Source organism: Acipenser ruthenus, chromosome 27, assembly GCF_902713425.1.
Source record: "Acipenser ruthenus chromosome 27, fAciRut3.2 maternal haplotype, whole genome shotgun sequence".
Lineage (NCBI taxonomy): Eukaryota > Metazoa > Chordata > Actinopteri > Acipenseriformes > Acipenseridae > Acipenser > Acipenser ruthenus.
In genome coordinates this window covers 26,960,029-26,988,027 of record NC_081215.1, presented here as the reverse complement: position 1 = coordinate 26,988,027, position 27,999 = coordinate 26,960,029, and the positions used below count along the sequence as shown (strand labels likewise).

At 50.6% G+C, this 27,999-nt stretch overlaps 3 protein-coding genes across 5 annotated transcripts; 1 reads left to right on the top strand and 2 right to left on the bottom strand.

Moving 5' to 3' along the window:
• The first annotated feature begins 5 nt into the window (after positions 1–5).
• polr2l (RNA polymerase II, I and III subunit L) lies at positions 6–6,695 on the top strand. Of its 2 annotated transcripts, none has more exons than XM_059001798.1 (3): positions 6–185; positions 4,168–4,338; positions 6,015–6,695. In XM_059001798.1, the coding sequence occupies exons 2-3, from the start codon at positions 4,244–4,246 to the stop codon at positions 6,121–6,123; spliced, it is 204 nt and encodes a 67-aa protein (XP_058857781.1). In that variant the 5' UTR covers positions 6–185; positions 4,168–4,243; the 3' UTR covers positions 6,124–6,695. The 2 variants fall into 2 exon arrangements, with proteins under 2 accessions (XP_058857781.1, XP_058857780.1); XM_059001797.1 differs by lacking the exon at positions 6–185 and adding an exon at positions 3,946–4,059.
• A 355-nt stretch (positions 6,696–7,050) lies between these two features.
• Positions 7,051–18,760, bottom strand: LOC131701815 (CD151 antigen-like). The gene is made up of 8 exons (XM_059001796.1): positions 18,597–18,760; positions 16,002–16,109; positions 15,691–15,882; positions 13,617–13,691; positions 13,078–13,182; positions 11,845–12,003; positions 10,793–10,879; positions 7,051–7,638 (listed from the first exon to the last, which is right to left on the bottom strand). Exons 2-8 carry the CDS (start codon positions 16,080–16,082, stop codon positions 7,579–7,581), a joined length of 759 nt encoding a protein of 252 aa, XP_058857779.1. The 5' UTR covers positions 16,083–16,109; positions 18,597–18,760; the 3' UTR covers positions 7,051–7,578.
• A 293-nt stretch (positions 18,761–19,053) lies between these two features.
• LOC117432323 (EF-hand calcium-binding domain-containing protein 4B-like) lies at positions 19,054–27,999 on the bottom strand. Of its 2 annotated transcripts, none has more exons than XM_059001795.1 (12): positions 27,959–27,999; positions 27,319–27,507; positions 26,246–26,317; positions 25,609–25,663; positions 24,863–24,942; positions 23,695–23,890; positions 22,598–22,733; positions 22,011–22,092; positions 21,702–21,816; positions 21,505–21,612; positions 21,113–21,189; positions 19,054–20,689 (listed from the first exon to the last, which is right to left on the bottom strand). In XM_059001795.1, the coding sequence occupies exons 3-12, from the start codon at positions 26,290–26,292 to the stop codon at positions 20,596–20,598; spliced, it is 990 nt and encodes a 329-aa protein (XP_058857778.1). In that variant the 5' UTR covers positions 26,293–26,317; positions 27,319–27,507; positions 27,959–27,999; the 3' UTR covers positions 19,054–20,595. The 2 variants fall into 2 exon arrangements, with proteins under 2 accessions (XP_058857778.1, XP_058857777.1); XM_059001794.1 differs by lacking the exon at positions 27,959–27,999 and adding an exon at positions 27,601–27,655.

Here is a 27,999-nt window from a genome sequence, read left to right as displayed (position 1 = left end):
TAATACTAAAGCCAGTACACAATTTAAAATGCTAGGAACCTGTTTTAAAATGTGATATATTACAGTGTAATGTGTTAGAGAGGTATTATTGCAGCCCCCCTCCCCCTACACACAGATCATTCTGCAATCCCTCCCTGTTATTGAAGGTCTTACTCCCACACTGTTGCCAGCGTGCGGAGAGGAAGGTGAGTTTGATTTCCTTTCGTGTTTTTATTTCAATGGTTGTTTCATCGGAAGGCGCCGGGGTGTTTGCAGCGTGTAAACGCGGTCGCTGTCTTGCATCAGTAATCGAGAGGAAGGTGAGTTTGATTTCCTGTCGTGTTTTTATTTCAATGGTTGTTTCGTCGGAAGGCGCCGGGGTGTTTGCAGCGTGTAAACGCGGTCGCTGTCTTGCATCAGTAATCGAGAGGAAGGTGAGTTTGATTTCCTTTCGTGTTTTTATTTCAATGGTTGTTTCGTCGGAAGGCGCCGGGGTGTTTGCAGCGTGTAAACGCGGTCGCTGTCTTGCATCAGTAATCGAGAGGAAGGTGAGTTTGATTTCCTTTCGTGTTTTTATTTCAATGGTTGTTTCATCGGAAGGCGCCGGGGTGTTTGCAGCGTGTAAACGCGGTCGCTGTCTTGCATCAGTAATCGAGAGGAAGGTGAGTTTGATTTCCTTTCGTGTTTTTATTTCAATGGTTGTTTCATCGGAAGGCGCCGGGGTGTTTGCAGCGTGTAAACGCGGTCGCTGTCTTGCATCAGTAATCGAGAGGAAGGTGAGTTTGATTTCCTGTCGTGTTTTTATTTCAATGGTTGTTTCATCGGAAGGCGCCGGGGTGTTTGCAGCGTGTAAACGCGGTCGCTGTCTTGCATCAGTAATCGAGAGGAAGGTGAGTTTGATTTCCTTTCGTGTTTTTATTTCAATGGTTGTTTCATCGGAAGGCGCCGGGGTGTTTGCAGCGTGTAAACGCGGTCGCTGTCTTGCATCAGTAATCGAGAGGAAGGTGAGTTTGATTTCCTTTCGTGTTTTTATTTCAATGGTTGTTTCGTCGGAAGGCGCCGGGGTGTTTGCAGCGTGTAAACGCGGTCGCTGTCTTGCATCAGTAATCGAGAGGAAGGTGAGTTTGATTTCCTTTCGTGTTTTTATTTCAATGGTTGTTTCGTCGGAAGGCGCCGGGGTGTTTGCAGCGTGTAAACGCGGTCGCTGTCTTGCATCAGTAATCGAGAGGAAGGTGAGTTTGATTTCCTTTCGTGTTTTTATTTCAATGGTTGTTTCGTCGGAAGGCGCCGGGGTGTTTGCAGCGTGTAAACGCGGTCGCTGTCTTGCATCAGTAATCGAGAGGAAGGTGAGTTTGATTTCCTTTCGTGTTTTTATTTCAATGGTTGTTTCGTCGGAAGGCGCCGGGGTGTTTGCAGCGTGTAAACGCGGTCGCTGTCTTGCATCAGTAATCGAGAGGAAGGTGAGTTTGATTTCCTGTCGTGTTTTTATTTCAATGGTTGTTTCGTCGGAAGGCGCCGGGGTGTTTGCAGCGTGTAAACGCGGTCGCTGTCTTGCATCAGTAATCGAGAGGAAGGTGAGTTTGATTTCCTTTCGTGTTTTTATTTCAATGGTTGTTTCATCGGAAGGCGCCGGGGTGTTTGCAGCGTGTAAACGCGGTCGCTGTCTTGCATCAGTAATCGAGAGGAAGGCGAGTTTGATTTCCTTTCGTGTTTTTATTTCAATGGTTGTTTCGTCGGAAGGCGCCGGGGTGTTTGCAGCGTGTAAACGCGGTCGCTGTCTTGCATCAGTAATCGAGAGGAAGGTGAGTTTGATTTCCTGTCGTGTTTTTATTTCAATGGTTGTTTCGTCGGAAGGCGCCGGGGTGTTTGCAGCGTGTAAACGCGGTCGCTGTCTTGCATCAGTAATCGAGAGGAAGGTGAGTTTGATTTCCTTTCGTGTTTTTATTTCAATGGTTGTTTCGTCGGAAGGCGCCGGGGTGTTTGCAGCGTGTAAACGCGGTCGCTGTCTTGCATCAGTAATCGAGAGGAAGGTGAGTTTGATTTCCTTTCGTGTTTTTATTTCAATGGTTGTTTCATCGGAAGGCGCCGGGGTGTTTGCAGCGTGTAAACGCGGTCGCTGTTTTGCATCAGTAATCGAGAGGAAGGTGAGTTTGATTTCCTTTCGTGTTTTTATTTCAATGGTTGTTCATCGGAAGGCGCCGGGGTGTTTGCAGCGTGTAAACGCGGTCGCTGTCTTGCATCAGTAATCGAGAGGAAGGTGAGTTTGATTTCCTTTCGTGTTTTTATTTCAATGGTTGTTTCATCGGAAGGCGCCGGGGTGTTTGCAGCGTGTAAACGCGGTCGCTGTCTTGCATCAGTAATCGAGAGGAAGGCGAGTTTGATTTCCTTTCGTGTTTTTATTTCAATGGTTGTTTCGTCGGAAGGCGCCGGGGTGTTTGCAGCGTGTAAACGCGGTCGCTGTCTTGCATCAGTAATCGAGAGGAAGGTGAGTTTGATTTCCTTTCGTGTTTTTATTTCAATGGTTGTTTCATCGGAAGGCGCCGGGGTGTTTGCAGCGTGTAAACGCGGTCGCTGTCTTGCATCAGTAATCGAGAGGAAGGCGAGTTTGATTTCCTTTCGTGTTTTTATTTCAATGGTTGTTTCATCGGAAGGCGCCGGGGTGTTTGCAGCGTGTAAACGCGGTCGCTGTCTTGCATCAGTAATCGAGAGGAAGGTGAGTTTGATTTCCTGTCGTGTTTTTATTTCAATGGTTGTTCATCGGAAGGCGCCGGGGTGTTTGCAGCGTGTAAACGCGGTCGCTGTCTTGCATCAGTAATCGAGAGGAAGGTGAGTTTGATTTCCTGTCGTGTTTTTATTTCAATGGTTGTTTCGTCGGAAGGCGCCGGGGTGTTTGCAGCGTGTAAACGCGGTCGCTGTCTTGCATCAGTAATCGACAGGAAGGTGAGTTTGATTTCCTTTCGTGTTTTTATTTCAATGGTTGTTTCATCGGAAGGCGCCGGGGTGTTTGCAGCGTGTAAACGCGGTCGCTGTCTTGCATCAGTAATCGAGAGGAAGGTGAGTTTGATTTCCTGTCGTGTTTTTATTTCAATGGTTGTTTCATCGGAAGGCGCCGGGGTGTTTGCAGCGTGTAAACGCGGTCGCTGTCTTGCATCAGTAATCGAGAGGAAGGTGAGTTTGATTTCCTTTCGTGTTTTTATTTCAATGGTTGTTTCATCGGAAGGCGCCGGGGTGTTTGCAGCGTGTAAACGCGGTCGCTGTCTTGCATCAGTAATCGAGAGGAAGGTGAGTTTGATTTCCTTTCGTGTTTTTATTTCAATGGTTGTTTCGTCGGAAGGCGCCGGGGTGTTTGCAGCGTGTAAACGCGGTCGCTGTCTTGCATCAGTAATCGAGAGGAAGGTGAGTTTGATTTCCTTTCGTGTTTTTATTTCAATGGTTGTTTCGTCGGAAGGCGCCGGGGTGTTTGCAGCGTGTAAACGCGGTCGCTGTCTTGCATCAGTAATCGAGAGGAAGGTGAGTTTGATTTCCTGTCGTGTTTTTATTTCAATGGTTGTTTCGTCGGAAGGCGCCGGGGTGTTTGCAGCGTGTAAACGCGGTCGCTGTCTTGCATCAGTAATCGAGAGGAAGGTGAGTTTGATTTCCTTTCGTGTTTTTATTTCAATGGTTGTTTCGTCGGAAGGCGCCGGGGTGTTTGCAGCGTGTAAACGCGGTCGCTGTCTTGCATCAGTAATCGAGAGGAAGGTGAGTTTGATTTCCTTTCGTGTTTTTATTTCAATGGTTGTTTCGTCGGAAGGCGCCGGGGTGTTTGCAGCGTGTAAACGCGGTCGCTGTCTTGCATCAGTAATCGAGAGGAAGGTGAGTTTGATTTCCTTTCGTGTTTTTATTTCAATGGTTGTTTCATCGGAAGGCGCCGGGGTGTTTGCAGCGTGTAAACGCGGTCGCTGTCTTGCATCAGTAATCGAGAGGAAGGTGAGTTTGATTTCCTTTCGTGTTTTTATTTCAATGGTTGTTTCATCGGAAGGCGCCGGGGTGTTTGCAGCGTGTAAACGCGGTCGCTGTCTTGCATCAGTAATCGAGAGGAAGGTGAGTTTGATTTCCTTTCGTGTTTTTATTTGTATGGCATCAGTAATCGTCTCGACTGTGTGCAAACGGCTTCAGTCGGGTGAGTTCTGTTTCGTGTGTTTATTTTAGGAAAGGCCTTTGTTGACGTTGCTGTTCTCGTCGTGTCCTGAAACCTCAGTTCAGCCGAGCTGCGAATAAACAAAAAATGATCATCCCGGTGCGGTGCTTCACATGCGGGAAGATCGTGGGAAACAAGTGGGAGGCTTATCTGGGCCTTCTGCAAGCCGAGTACACGGAAGGGTAAGAGACGAGACGGACACGCTCAATTCCGTGTAATTCTTTATTTATATATATATATATATATATAACTTTACCACGAGTAAACACTCCCATTGCAGTTTGTAACCCTGCTCAAACTCCTGATCATTTCAATAATAACAGATTTCATTGAGACGAGCTCTGAACCCCAGGACTGGGTGCAGCAGCAGCAGCAGGGCTAGTGTGAGTTTGTAACCCTGCTCAAACTCCTGGCTGCTGATCATTTCATTATTATTATTATTATTATTATTATTATTATTATTATTATTATTATTGATAGACTTCACTGAGGGGAGCTCTGAACCCCAGGACTGGGTGCAGCAGCAGCAGCAGGGCTAGTGTGAGTTTGTAACCCTGCTCAAACTCCTGGCTGCTGATCATTTCATTATTATTATTATTATTATTATTATTATTATTATTATTGATAGACTTCACTGAGGGGAGCTCTGAACCCCAGGACTGGGTGCAGCAGCAGCAGCAGCAAGGCTAGTGTGAGTTTGTAACCCTGCTCAAACTCCTGGCTGCTGATCATTTCATTATTATTATTATTATTATTATTATTATTGATAGACTTCACTGAGGGGAGCTCTGAACCCCAGGACTGGGTGCAGCAGCAGCAGCAGGGCTAGTGTGAGTTTGTAACCCTGCTCAAACTCCTGGCTGCTGATCATTTCATTATTATTATTATTATTATTATTATTATTATTATTATTATTATTATTATTATTGATAGACTTCACTGAGGGGAGCTCTGAACCCCAGGACTGGGTGCAGCAGCAGCAGCAGGGCTAGTGTGAGTTTGTAACCCTGCTCAAACTCCTGGCTGCTGATCATTTCATTATTATTATTATTATTATTATTATTATTATTATTATTATTGATAGACTTCACTGAGGGGAGCTCTGAACCCCAGGACTGGGTGCAGCAGCAGCAGCAGCAAGGCTAGTGTGAGTTTGTAACCCTGCTCAAACTCCTGGCTGCTGATCATTTCATTATTATTATTATTATTATTATTATTATTGATAGACTTCACTGAGGGGAGCTCTGAACCCCAGGACTGGGTGCAGCAGCAGCAGCAGCAAGGCTAGTGTGAGTTTGTAACCCTGCTCAAACTCCTGGCTGCTGATCATTTCATTATTATTATTATTATTATTATTATTATTGATAGACTTCACTGAGGGGAGCTCTGAACCCCAGGACTGGGTGCAGCAGCAGCAGCAAGGCTAGTGTGAGTTTGTAACCCTGCTCAAACTCCTGGCTGCTGATCATTTCATTATTATTATTATTATTATTATTATTATTGATAGACTTCACTGAGGGGAGCTCTGAACCCCAGGACTGGGTGCAGCAGCAGCAGCAGGGCTAGTGTGAGTTTGTAACCCTGCTCAAACTCCTGGCTGCTGATCATTTCATTATTATTATTATTATTATTATTATTATTATTATTATTGATAGACTTCACTGAGGGGAGCTCTGAACCCCAGGACTGGGTGCAGCAGCAGCAGCAGGGCTGGTGTGAGTTTGTAACCCTGCTCAAACACCTGGCTCCTGATCATTTCAATATTATTATTATTAATAGACTTCAGTGAGGGGAGCTCTGAACCCCTGGCAGTATTGTTCCCAGTAATAACACAGAATTCCTCCCCGCTCTCTCACAGCGATGCGCTCGACGCGCTGGGGCTGAAGCGCTACTGCTGCCGTCGCATGCTGCTGGCACACGTGGACCTCATCGAGAAGCTGCTGAACTACGCGCCGCTGGAGAAGTGAGAGGAGCCCACAGGACCACGCAGACACTGCCCCGTGCAGACCGGCGTGTGCGTGCTTTGTGACCTGGAACACGTGAACAGGTCACACGTGTTTGTTCCCTACCTTTACATTTTTTCTTTCTATAAAGACATTGACTTACTCCCCCCCCTTTTTATGTTAATACTAAAAAGAGTAAAATGTTAAAGTCAGACACCGTGCTCCCTCTGAATTCAGTAGAGTTATTTCACTGTTCGGCAGGCGTGTTAACAGTACATGGCACAGTTCCTGTATTTCACTGTGGAAGGGTCTCTTTACTGATTCACGGTTCATCCCCTCCGAGGGCTAACTAAAGAGGGAGTCCTGCAGCTGCATTTCGGCCCAGCGGGTTTTGTTTTGAATATCAAGTTTGTTCCGATGATGTAAGTAGGATCTTCTCTGCACAGAAAGGTCTTAGATGATGGGGAGGGAGGCGGAGTAGCTTTGGTAGGTAACGCTGCAATATCATTGAAAAAACCCCACGTGCTCCCACCCAGGATCAGTTCTATTGTGCAAGATGTATTACACACAAAAATAAATAAAATGTGATCATTTAACATCTTCTCTTCGCTTCACTTGATAGAATCCTTCCACAAACTCTGCAGGGAGGAAGTTCAGTGTCGTGTTGCACCTTGTTGTTCTGAAGTAAGGAAGCTCTTTCGTGTGGCAGACGGGTTTCAAAGCGCTGTAGTTGTGGCTCCCCTTTGACCCCTAATGCCGTTCCACCAGCACTCGCTTTCTCGTTAGAAGGTGGAACACAGGAGGTCTCTTGCACCCGACTGCAGTGTTAGCAAGAGGGAGACACTGTATTCAATACCTTTAAAATAAAGTCTCAGCCTGGACCCAGGTTCACGTAATGGGTTTCCAATGGGGTTGTGCTGCTCAGTACTTGAGTCAAGAAAAAATCAAAAATCACGGTGTCTAAATGATTTATTGTTTTCAAACTAGGCTACACAATACAAACCTTAAAATAATTATTTCCAGTCGAACAGCGACAGAATTTCAGAGACCAAAAAAACCTTTCTACCAGCTTTCAATCTGTTTACAGTGTGTACAAGATGTTAAAAAATATAATTATAATAATAATAATAAATGTACATTTCTTTTTGTAACAGTTGAGTTAAAACATTTTTTAAAAGGCACAAAACAGAAACAAAAACCTGCCCTTTTTTGTTAAATTGGCAAATCATTCTCGGATGTTTTTCCATGCGGGAAGATGAGTGCCGTGTTCCCCAGGCTGGTTTTCATTTTCACTGCCCTTCCCTCTCAAAGACAGGAGAGTGGATGATGAAAGGAGATGCACTGTGCAAAACCTGGGTTTATCCAGGAGGGAGAGGGAGGGGTCTTGGCAGTCAGCTTGGGGGTCCCAGTGTAATGACTATGGAGCCCGATAGTGGTGTGGACGAGAGGGGAGGAAGATTCAACCCCCCCCCGCCCCCGTTAGTAGGGCTCGGACTTGAGGCTCCTGTAGAGACAGCATGTGAAGATCATCCCAATGATCTATGGGGGGGAGAGAGAGAGGGAGTCAGAGACTTGGGAACTGGCTTCAGAACAAAGCATTACAATACTAATCGCTACATAAACACACATCGTAGTTTATTTTAAAGAAGCGTGCGTCCCCTCCAGACTGCCCCCCTCATTCCTTCCTTCCTCCCACACCCACGCTCTACCCTGCACGCACTGCTGGTCCAGATTACTCAAGCTGTTTCCCTTCCTGCTCCCATCCCAATCCCCCTCCTTTCTCCTCTCCTCTCACCTGCACGCAGGCGATCCCGATGCCCACGGCTCCGATTATCCCTGCACACACTGCTGGTCCAGATTACTCAAGCTGTTTCCCTTCCTGCTCCCATCCCAATCCCCCTTCTTTCTCCTCTCCTCTCACCTGCACGCAGGCTATCCCGATGCCCACGGCTCCGATTATCCCTGCACACACTGCTGGTCCAGATTACTCAAGCTGTTTCCCTTCCTGCTCCCATCCCAATCCCCCTTCTTTCTCCTCTCCTCTCACCTGCACACAAGCGATCCCGATGCCCACGGCTCCGATTATCCCTGCACACACTGCTGGTCCAGATTACTCAAGCTGTTTCCCTTCCTGCTCCCATCCCAATCCCCCTTCTTTCTCCTCTCCTCTCACCTGCACGCAAGCGATCCCGATGCCCACGGCTCCGATTATCCCTGCACACACTGCTGGTCCAGATTACTCAAGCTGTTTCCCTTCCTGCTCCCATCCCAATCCCCCTCCTTTCTCCTCTCCTCTCACCTGCACGCAGGCGATCCCGATGCCCACGGCTCCGATTATCCCTGCACACACTGCTGGTCCAGATTACTCAAGCTGTTTCCCTTCCTGCTCCCATCCCAATCCCCCTCCTTTCTCCTCTCCTCTCACCTGCACGCAGGCGATCCCGATGCCCACGGCTCCGATTATCCCTGCACACACTGCTGGTCCAGATTACTCAAGCTGTTTCCCTTCCTGCTCCCATCCCAATCCCCCTCCTTTCTCCTCTCCTCTCACCTGCACGCAGGCGATCCCGATGCCCACGGCTCCGATTATCCCTGCACGCACTGCTGGTCCAGATTACTCAAGCTGTTTCCCTTCCTGCTCCCATCCCAATCCCCCTTCTTTCTCCTCTCCTCTCACCTGCACGCAAGCGATCCCGATGCCCACGGCTCCGATTATCCCTGCACACACTGCTGGTCCAGATTACTCAAGCTGTTTCCCTTCCTGCTCCCATCCCAATCCCCCTCCTTTCTCCTCTCCTCTCACCTGCACGCAGGCGATCCCGATGCCCACGGCTCCGATTATCCCTGCACACACTGCTGGTCCAGATTACTCAAGCTGTTTCCCTTCCTGCTCCCATCCCAATCCCCCTCCTTTCTCCTCTCCTCTCACCTGCACGCAAGCGATCCCGATGCCCACGGCTCCGATTATCCCTGCACACACTGCTGGTCCAGATTACTCAAGCTGTTTCCCTTCCTGCTCCCATCCCAATCCCCCTCCTTTCTCCTCTCCTCTCACCTGCACGCAGGCGATCCCGATGCCCACGGCTCCGATTATCCCTGCACACACTGCTGGTCCAGATTACTCAAGCTGTTTCCCTTCCTGCTCCCATCCCAATCCCCCTCCTTTCTCCTCTCCTCTCACCTGCACGCAGGCGATCCCGATGCCCACGGCTCCGATTATCCCTGCACACACTGCTGGTCCAGATTACTCAAGCTGTTTCCCTTCCTGCTCCCATCCCAATCCCCCTCCTTTCTCCTCTCCTCTCACCTGCACGCAGGCGATCCCGATGCCCACGGCTCCGATTATCCCTGCACACACTGCTGGTCCAGATTACTCAAGCTGTTTCCCTTCCTGCTCCCATCCCAATCCCCCTCCTTTCTCCTCTCCTCTCACCTGCACGCAGGCGATCCCGATGCCCACGGCTCCGATTATCCCTGCACACACTGCTGGTCCAGATTACTCAAGCTGTTTCCCTTCCTGCTCCCATCCCAATCCCCCTTCTTTCTCCTCTCCTCTCACCTGCACGCAGGCGATCCCGATGCCCACGGCTCCGATTATCCCTGCACACACTGCTGGTCCAGATTACTCAAGCTGTTTCCCTTCCTGCTCCCATCCCAATCCCCCTCCTTTCTCCTCTCCTCTCACCTGCACGCAGGCGATCCCGATGCCCACGGCTCCGATTATCCCTGCACACACTGCTGGTCCAGATTACTCAAGCTGTTTCCCTTCCTGCTCCCATCCCAATCCCCCTTCTTTCTCCTCTCCTCTCACCTGCACGCAAGCGATCCCGATGCCCACGGCTCCGATTATCCCTGCACACACTGCTGGTCCAGATTACTCAAGCTGTTTCCCTTCCTGCTCCCATCCCAATCCCCCTCCTTTCTCCTCTCCTCTCACCTGCACGCAGGCGATCCCGATGCCCACGGCTCCGATTATCCCTGCACACACTGCTGGTCCAGATTACTCAAGCTGTTTCCCTTCCTGCTCCCATCCCAATCCCCCTCCTTTCTCCTCTCCTCTCACCTGCACGCAAGCGATCCCGATGCCCACGGCTCCGATTATCCCTGCACACACTGCTGGTCCAGATTACTCAAGCTGTTTCCCTTCCTGCTCCCATCCCAATCCCCCTCCTTTCTCCTCTCCTCTCACCTGCACGCAGGCGATCCCGATGCCCACGGCTCCGATTATCACTGCACACACTGCTGGTCCAGATTACTCAAGCTGTTTCCCTTCCTGCTCCCATCCCAATCCCCCTCCTTTCTCCTCTCCTCTCACCTGCACGCAGGCGATCCCGATGCCCACGGCTCCGATTATCCCTGCACACACTGCTGGTCCAGATTACTCAAGCTGTTTCCCTTCCTGCTCCCATCCCAATCCCCCTCCTTTCTCCTCTCCTCTCACCTGCACGCAGGCGATCCCGATGCCCACGGCTCCGATTATCCCTGCACACACTGCTGGTCCAGATTACTCAAGCTGTTTCCCTTCCTGCTCCCATCCCAATCCCCCTCCTTTCTCCTCTCCTCTCACCTGCACGCAGGCGATCCCGATGCCCACGGCTCCGATTATCCCTGCACACACTGCTGGTCCAGATTACTCAAGCTGTTTCCCTTCCTGCTCCCATCCCAATCCCCCTTCTTTCTCCTCTCCTCTCACCTGCACGCAGGCGATCCCGATGCCCACGGCTCCGATTATCCGCAGGTGTTCCAGGATGAAATTCTCCAGCTTTGTGATGCAGCCGCCCTGCAGGGGGGGAGGAACTCGCTTAGACACTGCAGGGATGGCAGTAAGACTCCCATTGCACAGCTGCTTCACCCGTTCCAGGTTTTTACGACCAGCTTGATTAGCCCCAGTGTGTCTAGGTAACACGCTCAGGTGTGTCTTACTGAGCTCACAGTATAATCAGGAATGGATCAAACTGCCCTGCAATGGGAGCCTTATTTCCATCCCTGTCACTGCAGCATGACTGATAATTATAACAAAGACATCAAACACGATACAACGTTGAAACATTTATAATTGAATTCACACTGAAGTCAATGAGAAAGACTTCAAGTCAAAACATTTATCGTTGAATTTACACTGAAGACAGTTCTCTTTCCTATAGTCCTCTATACAGCTCTGCAGTGTACAGTTCTCTTTCCTATAGTCCTCTATACAGCTCTGCAGTGTTGAGTTCTCTTTCCTATAGCCCTCTATACAGCTCTGCAGTGTTGACAGGGTTACTGCATTTTATCTATCTTGTGAGATGCAGAGATTCAGCAGAGATGAGATAATAACTGAGGTTCCCTGCAGCAGGGCTCAGATGAAGCCGCTCTCCAGACCAAACACACAGCCAGCCAGACAGTGATTAATAAGAGGGGACGAGTTACAACAAGCCAGGAGGAGAAGAGAGGAGACGGCAATCCGGGCTTCAAACCCAAGTGCGGTCGTGGGCTGCCCTCAAGCATGCTGAGAGTGCGATTACTGCATGACTCCACAAAGAGTTCATGTGAGCAACACACCCTCAGCAAGGATCAGCCAACACACCCTCCGAAACGTCTCACGAAACACTGAATCCAAACACAGACCCCGATGAAAACGCTGTTTATAAACAAGCAGCTGAAGCCATTCAAACGCTTGCTTCAACGGGGGGAGTGAGACTTCCACACAGTTCTAACGGGGTGGGACTCGGAGACGCCTCAGCCCCCCCTGAGCCCCCCTCTCACCTCCACCTTGTAGATGTTGGAGGGGTGGTCTCGCATGCCGCACTGGGGGGTGATGGTCTTGCAGCAGCTGTCCGGCACTTGGCGCCCCCCCGCCTCTGGGGTCCTCACCCACTCACTGCCCTGCCAGTCCTGGGAGTTATTACTGCCACAGCACTTGAACTGGAGAGAGAGAGGAGGGGAGATTTAGAAACATAATTAACAAGCATACACCACATGCACTCAGACACGTGCCCCAGGTTCTGATTCTCTCTGTCTGGTAAACCACTTTGTTTCCTGCCCCTCTTCTCCCATTTCCATCCTACCATCCTCCCGTTCCCTCTCCCCTCTCCTCCTGCTGCAGCTTGTTCACAGCCTCAGTCACTCTCTCCCCTCTCCCCTCTCCTCCTGCTGCAGCTTGTTCACAGCCTCAGTCACTCTCTCCCCTCACCTCCTGCTGCAGCTTGTTCACAGCCTCAGTCACTCTCTCCCCTCACCTCCTGCTGCAGCTTGTTCACAGCCTCGGTCACTCTCTCCCCTCTCCCCTCACCTCCTGCTGCAGCTTGTTCACAGCCTCGGTCACTCTCTCCCCTCTCCCCTCACCTCCTGCTGCAGCTTGTTCACAGCCTCGGTCACTCTCTCCCCTCACCTCCTGCTGCAGCTTGTTCACAGCCTCAGTCACTCTCTCCCCTCTCCCCTCACCTCCTGCTGCAGCTTGTTCACAGCCTCGGTCACTCTCTCCCCTCACCTCCTGCTGCAGCTTGTTCACAGCCTCGGTCACTCTCTCCCCTCACCTCCTGCTGCAGCTTGTTCACAGCCTCGGTCACTCTCTCCCCTCACCTCCTGCTGCAGCTTGTTCACAGCCTCGGTCACTCTCTCCCCTCTCCCCTCACGTCCTGCTGCAGCTTGTTCACAGCCTCAGTCACTCTCTCCCCGCTCCCCTCACCTCCTGCTGCAGCTTGTTCACAGCCTCGGTCACTCTCTCCCCTCTCCCCTCACCTCCTGCTGCAGCTTGTTCACAGCCTCGGTCACTCTCTCCCCTCTCCCCTCACCTCCTGCTGCAGCTTGTTCACAGCCTCGGTCACTCTCTCCCCTTTCCCCTCTCGTCCTGCTGCAGCTTGTTCACAGCCTCAGTCACTCTCTCCCCTCACCTCCTGCTGCAGCTTGTTCACAGCCTCGGTCACTCTCTCCCCTCTCCCCTCACCTCCTGCTGCAGCTTGTTCACAGCCTCGGTCACTCTCTCCCCTCTCCCCTCACCTCCTGCTGCAGCTTGTTCACAGCCTCGGTCACTCTCTCCTCTCCCACTCGTTTGTATTTGCTGGTCATGGTCTCTCTCAGGTTTTGTTTCAGCTCATCATTCAGCTGCAAAGAGAAGAGGATTGAAGCCAGCCTTGTATTTCCATCCCTGCAGCATGCTTCAGTGTTTTACACATACTGCACACATACATCCCCTCTCTCATAGCATTTTTACTTTTAACCAAATAGTCTGTCGTTAAATTAAATCATGTAATCATATTATACATCATGCAAGTACCCCGTCAGGACCACTGATCATATCGTGAGCTTCGTATCGTGGCTCCAAGGGGAGGCAACTTATAATGAATAGGGGATCGCATGATCTGGGACTGTACACTGGCAAGGGCAGAGGCTGGCCACTCCGGTCCTCAAGTACTGCCGGTCCAGGGTTTTGTGTGATCCCTGATGTATTCTGATGATGACAATAGAGCCATGCAGACACTGCTGAAAGAAACTGGTTACAGTGCAGTGCAGTACAGTGCCGGGGGAGAGGGACTCACCTGCTGGTAGTAGATGTACGCCAGGATCCCGGCCAAAATCTCCAGCAGGAAGATGCACAGGAGCAGCACGAAGTACTGGAACACAAGCAGAGACACAGAGTCACATGCAGCACTGCAGAGACACAGAGTCACACACAGCACTGCAGAGACACAGAGTCACACGCAGCACTGCAGAGACACAGAGTCACACAGCACTGCAGAGACACAGAGTCACACGCAGCACTGCAGAGACACAGAGTCACACAGCACTGCAGAGACACAGAGTCACACGCAGCACTGCAGAGACACAGAGTCACACGCAGCACTGCAGAGACACAGTCACACAGCACTGCAGAGACACAGAGTCACACGCAGCACTGCAGAGACACAGAGTCACACGCAGCACTGCAGAGACACAGAGTCACACGCAGCACTGCAGAGACACAGAGTCACACGCAGCACTGCAGAGACACAGAGTCACACGCAGCACTGCAGAGACACAGTCACACAGCACTGCAGAGACACAGAGTCACACGCAGCACTGCAGAGACACAGAGTCACACGCAGCACTGCAGAGACACAGTCACACGCAGCACTGCAGAGACACAGAGTCACACGCAGCACTGCAGAGACACAGAGGCACACACAGCACTGCAGAGACACAGAGTCACACACAGCACTGCAGAGACACAGAGTCACACGCAGCACTGCAGAGACACAGAGTCACACAGCACTGCAGAGACACAGAGTCACACGCAGCACTGCAGAGACACAGAGTCACACGCAGCACTGCAGAGACACAGAGTCACACGCAGCACTGCAGAGACACAGAGGCACACACAGCACTGCAGAGACACAGAGGCACACACAGCACTGCAGAGACACAGAGGCACACACAGCACTGCAGAGCAGGGAACACAGAGCAGAGACACAGCCTGAGAGAGTGTGCGTGCATGCGTGTGTGTGTGTGTGTGTTTTAAACAGCTGTGTTTACACAGTCTGGCACAGGTTTGTACCGGTCTCTCTGCGAGGGCTCTTAAAATACTTCAAACAGACCGACACCACCCTGAGAATGTCAACCTGCATTTCATTCAGCGAAAAACAAACAAAACATTCTTTAAAACTACCACTCAAAGAAAGCTAATCTACAGAATCACAGTGCGGCATTATCTGAATTCTTTCACATGTTCCCCATCAAAAAGAGATCTGAGAGGACCTCCTTATGACTGCTGACAAGATCCCCCCCCCCCCCACTCCCCCACAGTCCGCTGTCACAGAGACAGCTGTGCCTACGTAGGGAGGGCCAGTCTAATCTCACATTCCAGACCCCCCTGTTCCAGCGCCTCACAGGTCTGCCTGTCTCATTCCACTCCTCTGAGTCACACAGTAAATCTGCTCCCTTAGAACACACTGCCAGTTTCTACTGAGCCAGCCCACTGCACTGGAAACTAGGGGTTAGGCAGAGAAGGCAGGGCTGGGACAGAGGGGCTCCCTGTATCAGTATAGAGGGGTGCACTGCTCAGAGGGGCTCCCTGTATCAGTATAGAGGGGTGCACTGCTCAGAGGGGCTCCCTGTATCAGTTAGAGGGGTGCACTGCTCAGAGGGGCTCCCTGTATCAGTATAGAGGGGTGCACTGCTCAGAGGGGCTCCCTGTATCAGTATAGAGGGGCTCCCTGTATCAGTATAGAGGGGTGCACTGCTCAGAGGGGCTCCCTGTATCAGTATAGAGGGGTGCACTGCTCAGAGGGGCTCCCTGTATCAGTATAGAGGGGTGCACTGCTCAGAGGGGCTCCCTGTATCAGTATAGAGGGGTGCACTGCTCAGAGGGGCTCCCTGTATCAGTATAGAGGGGTGCACTGCTCAGAGGGGCTCCCTGTATCAGTATCTCCACTCTGTTTTAGGAGCAGGGGATGGCACGCTGTCAAAGTGCTAATGTTGTGACTCTGTAGGCTTGCCTTGGGGCACAAATATTTTCCTTCCTTCCTCACTGTATTACTCAGCGATGGAAACAATAGCAGTTCTATCCAGAAAGGGTTATCACGAGAGAGAGGCTTGTTACCATGGGAACTGGGCACCACCCCCCCCCACCCTCACCACTCGGAGAAGCTGCCTCTGTTCCTTGAAAGTGGCACAGCAGCCCAGGATTCCGGTCACCATGACGATGGCCCCGGCGATGACCAGGATGTAGGCGGTGGCAGCGTAGATGCCGGAGGACAGCAGGCTGATGTAATCGCTCTTCTCAACCAGGGTCCAGACCCCCACCGCCATCACAGCGCCCCCTGCCAGCTGGGAGGAGGGAGAGGCACAGCACACACACAGTCACGAGACATTACACTAGGAACACGGGGGCTAACTCTCTTCATAAGCACGGGCATGAAGCACGCCTGACAGTAAGGGCAGCTTACCCAGAAGAAGAAGTTGAAGCTGAAGAGCAGGTACTTCAGGCAGATCGTTCCACACGTCTCCTTCTCATCATACTCTCCCATCCTGGCAGATCAGCGAGGGTCTGTGTGCTGCACAGCGACACGATGCAGCTTTAACAGTGAGCACGGAGACATCCACACGAGACACACACACACACACGTCTCCATCTCATCGTACTCTCCCATCCTGGCAGATCAGCGAGGGTCTGTGTGCTGCACAGCGACATGATGCAGCTTTAACAGTGAGCACGGAGACGCACGCACACGCACTCTCTCTCTCTCTCTCTCTCTCTCTCTGTCTTTTCACTCTCACAGGATAGAGGACAGGCTCTCAGTCTCTGAGAAGTCTCTTCTTCAGGTGAAAAAGTGGAAATTGAAGGCAAATGAAACCTCTGAAAGCTAGTATAATAGATATCTATCTATCTATCTATCTATATATTCCAGGTGCTCCTATTTAAAAGGCATCACCAATAATAAACTGGTGTGGGATCTAGCTTGGCTATGATTGGGTTTAATTTAAGGGAGCTGTGTGAAAGAGCGACAGAGACGTGAGAGAGAGTCTCAGGGAGGGGGCACAGGAGAGCTGGGGGTGGGGATCTCAACACGTGTGTGCGTACACTGGCTGCCCGTCAGATGATTCACGTGTCTTGCAGCTGGCATTCCTGTGATCTACAGAGGCTGCTTCCCTGACAGGAGGCCCCCACTCTGAACTGTAATGGCTTCAAGACTTCATCAGTACTGCAGAGCTACAGACTGGGGCTCGGGAGCACAACTTCACCCCCGGACTCCTCTGTGAGGAGCACAGCTCACCGTTCACAAACTCTGCAAATTCAATGAGAAACGTTCTGAGCACAACTTCACCCCCAGACTCCTCTGTGAGGAGCACAGCTCACCGTTCACAAACTCTGCAAATTCAATGAGAAACGTTCTGAGCACAACTTCACCCCCAGACTCCTCTGTGAGGAGCACAGCTCACCGTTCACAAACTCTGCAAATTCAATGAGAAACGTTCTGAGCACAACTTCACCCCCAGACTCCTCTGTGAGGAGCACAGCTCACCGTTTACAAACTCTGCAAATTCAATGAGAAACGTTTTGACTGGAAGTCTTTCTCAGTGTCTTCAATGTGAATTCAATGATAAACGTTTAGACTGGAAGTCTTTCTCAGTGTCTTCAGTGTGAATTCAATGATAAACGTTTAGACTGGAAGTCTTTCTCAGTGTCTTCAATGTGAATTCAATGGGGCAGAGGAATAATAATGCTCTGTTGCGAGAGGGACACAATAAAATCAAGTTTCATGTTGCATTAGCAAGTAAACTGTCCCAGCTTCAGAGACTGCAATGTGAAACATGACACACTCCCTCCTCTGTGTAAATATTCACTCACTCGCTTTGTTTCAGAGCCGAGCTGAAAGGATCAAACATGCGCATGAAGTTTCTTACAAACTGAAGTTTTCAAACTTGGGTTCAGGAGGAAGGATCCACAAACGCTCGAACCTGGGGCAACATCACAGCCGTTCTCAACGCTGGCACACGACCGAACAAGCTGGCACAGAGTATTATTGTAAAGCTAGAGGGTTCTCTCAATCACACTGGTATTTAGTTTCACTCACTGCCTGTGCTACACTGCCCTGATTCCTGACTCAGAGCTGATGCGACTCCTGCAGACAGACAGTGTCCCACAGATACAATCTTCAAGCGCCACGCGTTTCATTCAGGTTTTACTCCACGCAAAGCTTGCACGCACGCACGCACACACACACGCACGCACCCCATCTATAAACTCCAACAGAAACATTTCTCTTTCTGCGGCCCAGAGCTAGTTAAAGTACTGGGCTTCTCACTGGGGTAGAATTTCTACTGTTAATAGGAAACCCCCCTAAAACACTTCTGCCAGTACATTTTCATGTACAAGTTCAGACACACACACGCATATGTATAAAATACATTTCACAAAATTAAGTTTCAAAATGTACAGCCCGCAACCAGATGTCATTCTTTTCCAGTAAGATTCATTCTTAACTCATTTATAAAAGTTTTCTTTTAATATATATGTGTTTAATCACACTCTGTTACAGACTCACAAACCGCACCCCACGGCGCGCACACGCACACGCACACACAGACACGCACCCCTGTGCTGTGTAATTAAAGTGACCTGAAGCGCAGTGTGCAGCACACCGGTCCAGCGCAGCACCTGTGGTGCCATGTTTTTTTTCTATTTTGGCCTCCAGGGTTTAGTAAGTGTTTGGAAAGAGACGGTGCTTCAGGTGCGTTAGCACACCCTAGCCGTGCTGTAGTACGCGTTTTTAACAGCAGCTAAAGGATCGCTCTATAATTCACCCTACGCGACAGCAGACGGGGTTATACAGTTTTCAATGATTTGGTGGAGTCTGTTTTTTTTTTTTTTTTTTCCCCCAGCTAACTTCATCTTAAAATCAGTTGCATGCACCGTGCCAGGTGTAGCCTTTCAGCCCTGCAACTTCCACGCCTCTGATCACGCCGATCCCATCTCTCCGTTTAAACCACGGCGTTGCTATCAAAACCAGCTCGGGTCGTGAAATAATTGGCACGCTTACCTGTCTTTAAGGCGATCGGGTGTGCGAGCTGAAGAATATGCGGTTGTTTTCCTCCCCACGGTTGGACAAACCTTTGCCACAAAGACGGCGCTGCTGAGTCCGCTCTGGTTCTCTCCCAGCTGCGGTGAATGAAACTCCGCCCTGCAGGGGAACCCGACTAACACCGTCTCTCAACAGCGAGTGTGCGACCCCTAGCGGGGAGCAAGGGAACGGCATCGTCCATCCGACTCGAACACCAACAGCGCGTCCCAATTTCATTTTCGTTAAGTTAATAGCTTATCTCTATTTCTGATCATTTCTAGAGAGCTGAGAATGGAGTTTTTAGACTAGTGCTGATTATTATTATTATTATTATTATTATTATTATTATTATTATTGAGATGCAGGTTAATGACAGCGCTGAAGAGCTGAGAATGGGGAGTTTCACAGCTCACAGTATTATTCAAAACACCAAGCACATGTTTTTTCATTATAGTTCTTTATTGGTAGAAGATTTGATATTTACACCTCGATTTAAAATAATTTGATATTTACAGACTGATGTTAAAATAATTGAATATATACATGTATTTAAAATGATCAAATATCACATGTGATTCTCGTTGAGGCAATTTGCAAGGGAATGGCCATGTGACAGAAAACAGGACACTATCCCAGAAGAAGATTGAATGATGGGTAATTATTTAAAATACAGCGTGTAAACAGGAAGTCAGCACGCAAGCAGGAAATCAGCACGTAAACAGGAAGACAGTGTGTGTAAACTCGTTAAACATTTTACAAGAACACAACAGCAATTGAAATTTTACTGGCAGGAGCTGGGATGAAATGAGGCAGCCTCAGCCCTGCCTGCCTCCATGAGTCTGCTAACTATGAGAATGAGAAGATCCTACAGGAGCAAGTCTGCTAACTATGAGACTGAACAGATCCTACAGGAGTGAGTCTGCTAACTATGAGACTGAACAGATCCTACAGGAGCGAGTCTGCTAACTATGAGAATGAACAGATCCTACAGGAGCGAGTCTGCTAACTATGAGAATGAACAGATCCTACAGGAGCGAGTCTGCTAACTATGAGACGGAAACTATCCTACAGGAGCGAGTCTGCTAACTATGAGACGGAAACTATCCTACAGGAGCGAGTCTGCTAACTATGAGACTGAACAGATCCTACAGGAGCGAGTCTGCTAACTATGAGAATGAACAGATCCTACAGGAGCGAGTCTGCTAACTATGAGACTGAACAGATCCTACAGGAGCGAGTCTGCTAACTATGAGACGGAAACTATCCTACAGGAGCGAGTCTGCTAACTATGAGACTGAACAGATCCTACAGGAGTGAGTCTGCTAACTATGAGACTGAACAGATCCTACAGGAGCGAGTCTGCTAACTATGAGAATGAACAGATCCTACAGGAGCGAGTCTGCTAACTATGAGAATGAACAGATCCTACAGGAGCGAGTCTGCTAACTATGAGACGGAAACTATCCTACAGGAGCGAGTCTGCTAACTATGAGACTGAACAGATCCTACAGGAGTGAGTCTGCTAACTATGAGACTGAACAGATCCTACAGGAGCGAGTCTGCTAACTATGAGAATGAACAGATCCTACAGGAGCGAGTCTGCTAACTATGAGACTGAACAGATCCTACAGGAGCGAGTCTGCTAACTATGAGACTGAACAGATCCTACAGGAGCGAGCCTCCCTCCAGCATGCATGGGACTTGCTTGGCTTGGATAATCGACAGTTCTGGCTAAGCTGTGATTTGAACTCATTTGCACGAATCAGATTATTTGATCGGGTTCACTCTGCTGTGAGAGTGTCATCCGATTCAGTTTGTCAGAAACATTCACTGACTCACTACAGCATAGCCAGACTCCAGATCATTTGAAACAGTGAGGATGAAGATAATAATTGAGACAGTTATTAACACTGACAGCCTTCTGGCAGGCTGGCGATCCGGGGGTAGTAAGTAGGTCAGAGGTCAGAACGACCTGCCATTAGTTTTTTATACAGCAGCCCTTCTTCTTGTCATAATCCTTGGACAGGTAGAGGGCGCTGTAACACTGTTTATCCTCCTGCTCAGCCAATAACCTGCAACACACACACAGTGAAACTTAGGTTCTTATCAGTTTTAAGCTGCAACCCACACACACACACACACACATAGACTAACACACACACACAGACTAACACACAAACACACACAGACACACAGACTCACACACACACACACACACACACACACACACACACAGACTAACACACACACACACAGACACACAGACTCACACACACACACACACACACACAGATTAATACACACACACACACACTGACAGACTAATACACACACACACACAGACTCATACATACACACACACACACACACACACACACACACAGACTCATACATACACACACACAGACACACACACAGACACACACAGACACACACACAGACACACAGACACACACAGAATGGCAGGCAGGCAGGTGCGAGTGTGTGATCCATACCTGGCCATATGCATCATGGGCTGTGTGATGTTGTATCCTGCCTTGGCGCTGCACTCGTAGAACACAGCCTGGTACTCCTGCAGGAAGAACAGAGAAACAGATCCTCAATCACACACCCGCGTCCACTCTGCCCTGTGTCTCTATGTCCCTTTATTCTTGTGTCTCACTGTGTCCACCACACTACTCCCCCACCTTCCTCTTCATCCCCCCTTTCTATCTCCTCCTTTCACACTCTCCTCCCCTTGTCTTCTCCCCTAATATCTGTGGGATACCTAATCTAACACTGGACAGATAGGGGGCAGTAGGAGGTATACAGAGGGGGTATAAAGGTGGGTTTGTGTAACACAGGGAGGGGAATAGGACCTCACCTCTCCTCCCCTCTTCTCTCTCACCTGTGCAAGTCTCAGCCCCTCTTCAGTAGTGACCTCCCTCCCTTGTGGTCCGGCCACATCTGTCTTGTTCCCCAGCAGGAAGATCACAGCGCTGTCCTCCACGCCCTCCTGTCACACACACACACACACGTTAGTGCAGTGCTTGCTGTTTATATTCAGTATGTACTCTATAACCACACTGTGCTCCGAGTGCTGACCTGCACGCTGATCATCCAGTTCCTCACGGAGGTGAAGGAGTGCTCCTGGGTCACATCGTACATCACCAGGATCCCATCAGCCTTCCGGAAATACTGCTTCGTGATGCTGCGAAACCTGCCGACAGACAGGGAGACAGACAGGGAGACAGACAGAGAGACAGACAGAGAGATGGTTAAACTACTAGTAACTCTTGTCTCTTCTAGAGCAACCTCTTTCCTCTCTCCCAGTAGAGCCCTCACCCCTGTCCCAGTAGAGCCCTCACCCCTGTCCCAGTAGAGCCCTCACCCCTGTCCCAGTAGAGCCCTCACCTCTCCTGGCCAGCCGTGTCCCACAGCTGCAGGGCGACAGGGGTCGTGTCCACGCTCAGACTCCTCACCTGGTAATCGATGCCTGAGGACAGGAGAGACGAATTGTGAATTGTGTATAATCACTGTATCGTCACTGTATCGTCACTGTATAATCACTGCATAGTCACTGTATCGTCACTGTATAGTCAGGCAAATTGAAAAACAAGTGATCTTTGGTGCAGTGTGGGGTTCCATATTGGGTTGTAGACTGGCACAGGGACCGCGCTGCAGCCCTAGTTTGATACTGGGAACAGGATGAGTTTTACACACTGGTCTCGAGGAGCACAGGGACCCGTCTGCAGCCCCAGTTTGATACTGGGAACAGGATGAGTTTTACACACTGGTCTCGAGGAGCACAGGGACCCGTCTGCAGCCCCAGTTTGATACTGGGAACAGGATGAGTTTTACACACTGGTCTCGAGGAGCACAGGGACCCGTCTGCAGCCCCAGTTTGATACTGGGAACAGGATGAGTTTTACACACTGGCCTCAGTTTCAGTTTCTACAGACTGCTTTCGAAGTGCAGCTGGAGAGCCGTGGCACACTCACCCACGGTGGCGCTGATCTCAGACAGGAAGCAGCCCTGGCAGAATCGGTGGATGAAGGAGCTCTTCCCCACCCCAGAGTTCCCGACCAAGACCACCTTGAAGACCCTCTCGGGGGGCAGGGGAGAGGGGCTGCAGTCCTGGAGGGGGGGGGGGGGGGTTAGTTCAGTAACGGTTTAAAACAGAAATCAGGACAAGATCAATAACAGACTCCTGGGGGTTCAGATACGGTCCAGAAACCGCAGCCCTGGACTGTGCAACTCGGGTTCGACTCCTGTGATGAACAACACCCCTAGACATGCAGGTAATGGGCCGTATTTGAACACCCTGGAGTGCGTTATTACTTTCAAGTTAGACAGACAGACAAGCAGGCAGAGAGACAGAGACAGACAGACAGACAGACAGACAGACAGACAGACAGACAGAGAGACAGGCAGGCAGGCAGGCAGATAGACAGACAGGCAGGCAGGCAGACAGGCAGGCAGGCAGGCAGACAGACAGACAGAGAGACAGGCAGACAGGCAGGCAGATAGACAGGCAGGCAGGCAGATAGACAGAGAGACAGACAGACAGACAGGCAGACAGACAGGCAGACAGACAGACAGACAGACAGGCAGACAGACAGACAGACAGACAGACAGACAGACAGAGAGACAGGCAGACAGGCAGGCAGATAGACAGGCAGGCAGACAGACAGACAGGCAGGCAGGCAGACAGACAGAGAGACAGATAGACAGACATGCAGACAGACAGACAGGCAGACAGACAGACAGGCAGGCAGATCGACAGACAGATAGACAGACAGGCAGACAGAGAGACAGGCAGGCAGGCAGGCAGATAGACAGGCAGGCAGGCAGGCAGACAGGCAGGCAGGCAGATAGACAGGCAGGCAGGCAGGCAGACAGGCAGGCAGGCAGATAGACAGAGAGACAGACAGACAGACAGGCAGACAGACAGACAGACAGGCAGGCAGGCAGGCAGACAGACAGAGAGACAGATAGACAGACAGGCAGACAGACAGGCAGACAGACAGACAGGCAGACAGACAGACAGGCAGGCAGATCGACAGACAGATAGACAGACAGGCAGACAGACACTCACCACTGTTTCGGTGCCCGCAGGCGGCCCTCTTGTCAACAGCTTAATTTCTACGTCTTCCTGTCTCTGCCCCTCCTCTTCCACGCACCCGTCTGCCTCTTCCGCTCTCTGATTGGTCGCATACTTGCTGTTCTTCCTGTTGGGCTCTGCTGTCACTTCCTCTGGGGGTGGAGATGCCAGATTGGGAGGGCTCAGCTGTCTGCACAGATCAGGAGTTTGTTTACAATCTTCATGTGCGCCTGTGTGTGTGTCTGTGTGTGCGTGTTTGTATCTTGCACAGACTCTCACAGTGTAGGGGAAAAAGTTTAAGAAACAAGTCAAGTTGACGAATGTTTTAGTTTTTTGACAAAATGAGCCTACAAACCACTTTGCCAAAATACCTCTCGACTTGACTTGAGTTTCTTTCAGTTTCACCGGAGAAAAGACAACAGACTGAGGGACTAAACCGTCGCAAAACCGCAGCCAATCACAGCAAACCACAGCCAAGCGACAGAAGAGAAACCGGAGCCTCCAATCGGTCTGGAGAGAGAGACCGGGAGATGCGCCTGTTAGAGAGCTGTCCTCACACTCTGATGATGTCATCTGGACTTCACCTGATTGTAGTGGCTTGGCATCTCAGCCCATTGAAATGCTGAGAGATCAGTACGTGACATACGCCGATGTCAGTGTTATTAACTCATATGGTGGCAGCGGTGGGAGACCTGCTGTGACCGTGGATAGCGCTAGATAGGATATAAAAGATGGGGGAGGGGAATGGAATGAACAGCCATTTCTTGAACTACCAGTATGTGCTGTCTGCTAGAGCCCTAGTGCTGAAGCCACAAGCTCATGAGGTGGCACTCCCTGATTGCCGTTGCCCCTCACAGTATCAGGATGTGGCTCAGGGCTCCCGTTGTACAGCAGTTTGAGTCACTCTTCAGGTTTTAGCGGGAACTTAAGAAGACACATCAAAGAAGTGACTGTCAAATAAGTTTATTTCCTGTCTCCGAAAATGTGCACTTTCTTCACAATACAGACCTAAACCTATGAACGCGTACAGCGACGGCTCTCTGTAAAACCTGGAACTTTGCAGAGCACCAGAACACACCCCCACCAGTGCAAAGCAGTGTGATTGGCTGTCAGCTAAGCCCCACCCTGTGCAATGAGAGATTGGATGAGACTGCGGTCTAACCGTTTGATTGGCTTGTCCTCCATGAAGTATTTGCCTATCACTGACCCTTTCTTCAGCAGGGGCTTTTTGCCAGGGAGCGTCTGCAAATCAAAAGAGGCAAGGAAAAGAGAAGAGAGCGGATGAGAAACCCAGGGTTCAGAACGAGGGTCTTTATTGAGCAAAACATTCAACATCAGATCAAATGAAATAGAATAATTGCTCCATTCCACTGACACCATTTTATTTTTATGAACCGATATTCAAATAAGAATAACATGTCCCAACAGCATCATATATCTAATCACGCTAAAGATATAACCAGCGTTTTTGGAGGAAAAGGTTTTAACAATCCAGTCCATTATACAGTGTTTGTGGAGCACACTCTTCATTACGATACACATTCAAATCCATAATACTCCAAACAATATATACACTGATGCCACCTGCTGGATACCGAACACATTGCACCTGAATCGTTTTAAGTCCTATTGGTATTCTCATACTTGTGTCTGTGCATGTCTGACCGAACGTCCTTTACCAGACCACACGCACAGCTGACAGCTGCTAAACCCACTGCCAGACATCCTCAGAGTCATTGCTGTCCACTTAGAGCAACTCTGTTCAAGCCATTTACTGAGGGTGTAAGAACACCCAACAGCAGCTGTGCCAAACCACTGTTTGAGGGAGTGATGCTAGTAGTGGTGGGCGTGGTCACTGTGGGGGCGGGGCGTGAGGGGCGGGGTCATGACACGCTGTCTGAGACTAACCAGCTTCCTGGACTCGTGGGCGTCACGTTCGTCACGCAGCTTCTTATTCATCTCCCTGCAGAGAGAGGGGAGCGAGGGGGGAGAGGGAGGGGGCGAGGAGGGAGAGGGAGGGGGCGAGGAGGGAGAGGGAGGGGGCGAGGAGGGAGAGGGAGGGGGCAAGGGGGGAGAGGGAGGGGGCGAGGAGGGAAGAGAAGGGAGAGGGAGGGGGAGAGGGAGAGGGAGAGGGAGAGGGAGGGGGAGAGGGGGGAAGAGAAGGGAGAGGGAGGGGGAGAGGGAGAGGGAGGGGGCGAGGAGGGAAGAGAAGGGAGAGGGAGGGGGCGAGGAGGGAAGAGAAGGGAGAGGGAGGGGGAGAGGGAGAGGGAGGGGGCAAGGAGGGAAGAGAAGGGAGAGGGAGGGGGCGAGGAGGGAAGAGAAGGGAGAGGAGGGGGAGAGGGAGGGGGGAGAGGGAGAGGGAGAGGGAGAGGGAAGAGAAGGGAGAGGAAAGAGAAAGTACAAAAATATCATTATTTTTACAGGTCATTATGGGTAGAAAATCTGCACAATATCCGGGTAATACAAAAAATGCAACAAATAATAATAATAATGAATGAATTGAGATGTGCAGCTTGTGGAGCCCCTGTTAGCACTGAAATCTCACCTCAGCAGCTCCAACTGTTTCAGCAGACTCTCCTTCTCCTTCTGCATGTTCCTGGAAACTGTGACAACATCCCTGAGAGAGAGAGAGAGAGACAGAGAGAGAGAGAGAGACAGAGAGAGAGAGAGAGAGAGACAGAGAGAGAGAGAGAGAGAGAGAGACAGAGAGAGAGAGAGAGAGAGAGGAGACAGAGAGAGAGAGAGACAGAGAGAGAGAGAGAGAGAAGACAGAGAGAGAGAGAGAGAGACAGAGAGAGAGAGAGAGAGAGAGAGAGACAGAGAGAGAGAGAGACAGAGAGAGACCAGAGAGAGAGAGAGAGAGGACAGAGAGAGAGAGAGAGACAGAGAGAGAGAGAGAGAGAGAGAAGAGAGAGAGGAGAGAGAGAGAGAGAGAGAGACAGAGAGAGAGACAGAGAGAAGAGAGTGATGCATCACTGCCTAGCAAACACTCACAGCGCTAAACTCAGAAACAAGCTACAAACAAACGTAACCAATTCAAAGGCAAACGTGGGCTTCCAGCCTGCAAGAGCAGGAGAAGAGCTCTCCTGGAAGAGCTTAGGAAACTGCAGCCCTGTGTCGGCCATACTGGCTCTCCCTGTTCATGAGTTTACACAGGGGGCTGACACTGTGCTGGAGCCACAATGGCGCTACCTCCACACCCATTCACTGGTGCTGTCGCTGTCCCTCTGGATCTCGTTGCAGGTGTTTTCCACCTGCTCTCTATGGAAGTCCCCTCGTCTGCTCAGTCCCTGGCTGGGTTACATGAATTTCCTCATGTATGCAAAGAGCTTCTAAGTAACTGATTAACTGAGACCCGGGGGGGGTTGTGTGACTGGACTGGCTCCAACTTCCCCCACACGATAAACATCTGCAGTTACTGAACATTTACCGTACATTACTGAAACCTGACAATACTCCTCTGTGTGTGTCTGCAGATGTGTGTGTCTGTGTGTCTGTGTGTGTGTGTGTGTGTGTGTGTCTGCGTATGTGTATGTGTGTGACTCTCTCTCTCTCTCTGTGTGTGCCTCTCTCTCTGTGTGTGTCCTCTCTCTCTTTCTCTGTGTGTCTCTGTGTTACCTGTCTTTCTGTCTCTCCTCTCTCGTTGCTTCCTCCTGCAGCTGTCTCAGGTGATGCCGTGCTGTCTCCAGCTCCCTCGTGCTCCTCTCCAGCTGGTCCTGCAGATCCTTGTTTGTGTGTCGAAGGCGTTCGTTCTGAACCTGCGTCTCCACCTGCTCGTAAGCTCAGCTCATGAAGCTGGCTCTCCAACTGATAGAGCAAATCCAATACTCAGAATTACCTCCTTCCCCCTCTCTCCCGCTCCTCTATCACCCCCTCCCCTCTCACCCCCTCCCCTCTCACCTGTCTCTGCCTCCCCACGATCCCCTCCAGTTCTCTCTCCTTCGTTCCCAGCTCCTCTCTCTCCTCCCCCCTCCTCTCTCACCCCCTCCCCTCTCACCTGTCTCTGCCTCCCCACGATCCCCTCCAGTTCTCTCTCCTTCGTTCCCAGCTCCTCTCTCTCCTCCCCCCTCCCCTCTCACCTGTCTCTGCCTCCCCACGATCCCCTCCAGTTCTCTCTCCTTCGTTCCCAGCTCCTCTCTCTCCTCCCCCCTCCTCTCTCACCCCCTCCCCTCTCACCTGTCTCTGCCTCCCCACGATCCCCTCCAGTTCTCTCTCCTTCGTTCCCAGCTCCTCTCTCTCCTCCCCCCTCCCCTCTCACCTGTCTCTGCCTCCCCACGATCCCCTCCAGTTCTCGCTCCT